The sequence below is a fragment of the Globicephala melas genome, chromosome 1 (assembly GCF_963455315.2).
Source record: "Globicephala melas chromosome 1, mGloMel1.2, whole genome shotgun sequence".
In the NCBI taxonomy this organism is placed as follows: Eukaryota; Metazoa; Chordata; class Mammalia; order Artiodactyla; family Delphinidae; genus Globicephala; species Globicephala melas.
The window spans coordinates 25,320,069-25,326,068 of NC_083314.1; the positions used below are offsets into that span (position 1 = coordinate 25,320,069).

At 46.5% G+C, this 6,000-nt stretch overlaps 1 protein-coding gene across 2 annotated transcripts in view; it reads left to right on the forward strand.

The window, feature by feature from the left end:
- Positions 1–2,978, forward strand: part of SMYD3 (SET and MYND domain containing 3) — a 713,667-nt gene extending 710,689 nt beyond the window's left edge. For both annotated transcript variants that reach the window (XM_030868516.2, XM_060305607.1), the window contains one exon: positions 2,654–2,978. In XM_030868516.2, coding sequence (XP_030724376.1) covers positions 2,654–2,755 — 102 coding nt within the window. In that variant the 3' untranslated portion in view covers positions 2,756–2,978. The remainder of the gene's footprint in view (positions 1–2,653) is intronic.
- Positions 2,979–6,000: the final 3,022 nt, after the last annotated feature.

Below are 6,000 nucleotides of genomic sequence, written 5' to 3' on the forward strand. Positions count from 1 at the left end.
CGAGAGCCCTCACAGGTCAGGCAGGCCTTTCTCCAGCCGACCTGTCCATGGGGCTTGGAGGAGCGTTATTTCTCTTTCTGCAAAGAGCTTTTCAGGTGATGCTCCTGGCCCATTCACCCTCCTTTGTCAGATCACAAGTACAGCTGGTCCTCTGTCAAGTGGAAGGGAAGAGAACATCTAAGCAGCTTTCGAGTGAGAGAATTTCCCATGAAGGGCTCGAAGCATCTCTCCAGTCTCTTTTTACAATCGCGCTCTCATGCAGGCCCCTGCCTGGGACCTTGAGATGTCTAGAACAACAGAGGACCTGGGGAGTGGGGCGGGAGGGAGACAGGAGACATTTGTTCCCTGAATGGCATCAAACATTTGTTGCTGATCTTCTGCCCAGAGGCATGTCACCGAGCTTGGCTGCCTCCAAGGTGGAGGCTACTCCCAACCCCTCCCCTCGATCTCGTACACCCCTCACCCCGCCCCACTGCACCTCGGGATTTGCTTGCAGATGCTCTGCACCCACAGGGCAGACCCACTCAGGTTACTAAGAACCAAATCCTCACGGCCCTGACTCATCACAGCCCCCTTCTGGTTTTCCAGCTGGCATGTCACAGGTGATGGGCCTGCCAGTGCAGGATTACAGCCAACGCCACGGGCAGAGCTCTTTTCCAGGCTGGGACACCAGAGCCTGAGGTGGCGGGCCTTTCCCTTTTTTTCCTCTCACAGTAGCTAAATCTAGACCCCGTCTGTCTGACTGTTTTCCTTTATCCCAGCTAAAGGGAACTTTTTTTTTTTTTTTTTTTTTGCGGTACGCGGGCCTCTCACTGTTGTGGCCTCTCCTGTTGCGGAGCACAGGCTCGGGACGCGCAGGCTCAGCGGCCATGGCTCATGGGCCCAGCCGCTCCGCGGCATGTGGGATCTTCCCGGACGGGGTCACAAACCCGTGTCCCCTGCATCGGCAGGCAGACTCCCAACCACTGCGCCACCAGGGAAGCCCGGGAACATTTTTAAAGAGGCCAAAAAGCCAGGAACACAGGCCAAAAGCACTCCTAGCCCTGAACACCCAGTAGAATGAAGGGGTGCTCCGCAGCTCTAAAGTCTCTGTGGCTTTAAAGAGGTCCATACCCAAGAATATCCACCTCCAGAGATTTATCTTAAGCAAATATTCAGCAAAGGCAAAAAAGTCCTATGCTAGAAGAGCTACATCATAACAAAAACTTGGTAGTGATCTAAATTTCTAAGAGTAGAATTGTACACAGCCAGTAAAATGGTGATTATGTTGGCTGTAAGTCACCACTGAATAATAAACAGTTGTTATTATTTGGTGAGAGCTCACTGTATCGGTCGCTCTCAACCCCGAGGGCACGTTAGAATCTCCCGAGCCCAGGCCTCACCCCCAGAGAACAGGCTTCAGTTGACCACGTGTGGGGTTTGGGCGCTGGTACCTTTGACAGCCCCCAGTTGATGCTACTGTGCGGCCAAGGCTGAGAGCGTGGTACTGAGAGGCAGGTGCTTTTCTGGGCGCCTAGCACCCCCCAAAGTCTCTTTACCTATCTCTCGAGGCACGTTCGTATTGAAGACAATGGGTCTGGTGCCCCCCACCCCGTCGGGGAGCCCCCAGTTTGGGCAGTGCAGGATGGTACTGTTTATCTCTAATTTATTGCTCGGTAACAAACCATCCCCAGAACTCAGCAGAGTAAAATAACCACCCTTTTATTATGCTCACCGATGCTCTGAGTCAGGAATTCAAACGGATCGCAACAGGAATGGCTCGCCTCTTTTCCATAACGCCTCTTTTCCACAGTGTCAGCTGGGAAGACTGGAATCTGGCTACTTTCTGGCTGATGGCTGAAGTCATCTGTAGGCTTCCTTATGCACATTTCTGGTGTCTAGCCTAGGATGACTTGAAAGATGGACTCAGCTAGGACTCTCAACCAGAGCATCTCCACTTGGCTTCCCCAAGTGGCTTGGGCTTCCTCACAGCGCGGAAGCTCATGGTTCCAGGAGCAGACACACTAGTGAACGAGGCAAAGGTTGCATGGCCTTTCTGACCTAGCTTTGGAAGTCAGTAGCATTAATTCCATCATCACACTCTATTACTGAAGTGGTCACAAACCCATCCAGATTTCAGAAATATTTTGGAGGTAGAATTGGCAAGATTTAGTGAAGATTGAACATGGGGAGTGAAGACAGGGACTGTCAAAATGCCAGTGTTCTAATGTCATAGGACATGAAAAGAATACAAAAATTGTATGTATACATTATATGTATCACAGTGCATATAGATGAGAATTAAATGCAGCATGCAAAAATGAAAATTATATTTTAAGGCGATAGCAGCATAGTAGTTCATCTTTACTATTACTTAATCATTTTAGTAATTCTTCTCAAACCTCTTTACCTACACCAAACCTAAGCTCTAATAATCCCTGAAGATTGGTGTTGCACAGCAGGCCCAGCATGACTCAGGTAGTAAGTCTGCTTTCCAAGCACCACGTTACAGAATCACCCTTGTCACTTCATTGCTAGTGTGGAGAACCACCGTGCTGCTCACACTGCAGACGCTGGGCTTCTTCGGGCTCCTGGTGTCATGGGAAAAGACGAGGAGCAGGCAGGGACCTGCCTCATTTGGCGTTCTAATCCGTCTTCTTTCTCTTCCCTTTAGGCTTTTGATATTATGAGAGTGACACATGGCAGGGAGCACAGCCTGATTGAAGATTTGATTCTGCTCTTAGAAGAATGTGATGCCAACATCAGAGCACCCTAAGGGAACCCCCCCCATAGAGGGAGAGACAGCTTATATACCTTTACTGAATGCCTTATTGAGGTCACACACTCTATATTTTGTTTGTTGTGTGAACCTCCCCTATTGGAAATGCTGTTCTGTATTTACTTTGGTAAATAAAGTCAGACATATGGTTTGCACACCACATGAATCTTTAGTTGTAGAGAAGCACGATTATAATAAATATAAAAAATTTGGTTGAAAATGCCATCTGCTAATTATTTTCTTTGCTTACTCACTGGTAATGTTTAAGATCTCAGCATTAAAGATAGAAAATCCTATTAAAAGCATAACAGAATAAGTTGTAACTTTCTCCTTAGATAAACGGAGGGATAGTTGGATAAAAATCAATGTTTTCATATTTGCTTCCAAGCAAAATCTTAATGTCCATTTTGGCAAGAAGCAAGATTTTCAGATGTCTTCACTGCTTGCGGTAAACAATATGTATGTCCATGATTCACTTCCAAATACATCTGCAACACAACAAGTTTTACTCTAAATCCTAGAAAGATGTCATGTTAGGTTTTATTAGAAAAGGACAGGAGGTCTTAATGGAAAAAAAAGAAAACTGTTTTTCATATGTCTCATGGCTCTTTGTGTAACTCATTCTGAGCATTTTATAACCCTTTGTGTATGTCATGCTTTTGGAAGGGGAATTTTCTTCTATAAATCTCTATGTCTAAGGTTCGACCCTGTGATCTACATAGCATGGGGCTCCATTATCCTGCAGGAAGCAGGGTCCTAGCATCCCAGCTCAAATCAGGTTTGCTTTCTTTTCTTTTTTCTTACTGTTTGTTATTCCCCAATTATGTGGCCTGCTTTTCCACTTTCTGCTTTAGACAAACACAGAAACCTTTTCTTTTCCTCTAGCAAATAATAACTTCTTTCATGGCTCCGTGATCCTGTGAGCAGTTTAGTCCCTCAGGCTTAGAGAAGACTCCAGGAGTATTACTGAAGCTGACAGGAGTCTCACAGAGCTTCCTGTCACCCACACCTTATTTTACAAGCAAGAAAATGAGATACAGGGAGTGATGGCAGAATCCAGAGCAGCAACTCAGGAGCCTCCCCCACCACCCCAGAAGGAGTGGCACATCCTCCGGCCACGTGGCTGCACTGCGGCGGCAGCCATGTCAGAATGACACATGGACGTCTGGTCGAGCCAGAAGGAACCAACCTCATTTTGCAGCAGAGAAAGCTAACGCCTAGAAACTGGAATCCACGTGAACACCTGGTGGGCACTGTGATCACTGAAACATGCCTGATCTCGCGCACACTGATGAGTTCTGCAGCCGTTTCATCAGCATGCTTGGCTCGGGCTACTGTCCATCAAGTATCAGGCACCTCTCAAGCACACAGTATCTCTAATAGCCACAGTAGCCCAACAAGGTAGGTGTTTTGAAGCCCATTTTATAAGTAAGGAAACTGAGGCCTGGAGTTAGATGCTCTGGGATCTCTCCTGATTTATTGTGACCTTGAGAAGTCTTTTTGAGAGACCAGTTCTACCCAATTCAACAAATACATATTGAATGGTTATTGAGTTTTTAGGAAAAAAGAGATATAAAGACTGAATAAGGTGTGCCCCTCATCCTCAAAATGCACACTGTGTGATATGCTATTTATATCAGTTAGCTTTTACTGAATAATAAACTATCCCCAAATAACACTTATTTTGTTCACTATTCTGTATGTCAGCAATTTGGCTGGACAGTTGCTTCTGGTTTGGCCCAGGCTCCACATACCCCTGCCCTTACAAAGTCCCACTGCAAGAGCATGGATGTGTGGAGAGGAAGAAGTTGTGGCCATGTATGCAGTCCACCATAGCAGCCCTTGCACTCTTTTGGCATTACGGAACATTTAGTGATTTTAATGAAATCCACAGACCTTGGTTGGCTTGGCTGGTCTCAGCTGGGCACACTCACTGTCTGCAGTTGCTGGTGGGTCTGCTGGGGAAACAAGGGTGACTGGGGCCATGTAGCTCATTGGGCTAGCCCAGCCTTGTTGACATTGCAGCAGGCTTCCAGGAACAGTAAGTAGGCAAGCCCCGAAGTGCAAGCACTTTTCCAATCTGCTTGGATCACATTTACTAATCTCCCGTGGGCCAAAGCCAATCACAGTGCCAGCCCAGAATCAAGGGTGGATAGACTTCTCTCAGTCAGAGGAGCCACGAAGTCTATTACAAGGACATAGATCTTGGGAGAGAAAGACGTTGTAGACATTTATGCAGTCCCCCATGGCAGCCCTTAAGCTATCTTGGTGTTACGGAACATTTAATGAATTTGATGAAACCCACAGACCTTCTTTCTAGAAAAACATATACATATGAGCAAGTTGCTTGTTCACATTTGCTTGTAGGATCAGGGATTCTTGAACTCCCTATGGCCCATTAACGGATTCCCTGGGGTCCTTCATCTAATGAAAAATAGACTTGCTGCCTTTCAAAAACACTGTGAATTGTCTTGGTTCCTAATTTTTAACTCATTAGGAAAAGAAAAAGGCCATAACAGAAGGTAGAGGTAGTAACTGACGTGCCAAATGAGCAGAGTTCACCGATAGAGCCCCATGTTTGCCAGTTTTCTGAATGAAAGTTATCAGTCAGTGATGATCCTGGATTAAGAGATTTGCCTTCACGCCTCCTAGAGAAAGCATGATAGGCTTTTAAATCCCTCTCAGCCCACCTCCAGTTTTCTGAGAAAAGCCCCTTTAAAGGAAGGGGCCCAGCCTGCACCAACTTCTAATAGAAAGCAAACATTTAAGCAATGGTAAGCATTTAACAAACAACTCTACAGCTAAATAATTTTGGAGAAGGGGAAAGGAGATGGAGAATATAATTTAAAATCCATGTCACCGGTGGCTGACAATTTATTGCTGCCCCAGCCTCCATGACTGCTATTTCATTAATCCATAGTCACTGCAGCGGCAGGCTTTTTTCACATCAGTAACCTGACGCCATTAGTTGCTCCTCTGGGATGAGAACACATTTAAACTGAAAATGAACACGCTGGGCATAATTTATGGCCATGCCATGTGAATGCCAAGAGTGCAGGGGAGGAAGGCTGCTCTCTCACTATGAGAGCTCAGGACAGGCTTCCTCTAGCCAAGCAAGAGCGCCGGGTGGGTGAAGACGGCAGCCATCCTCTGATGAAGCCAGACAGCCACAAAGCACAGAGTCCCCTCATTCAAGCTTCACTGCAGGGATGAAAGAGCAATTTCATACGTGGGAGCCCCCC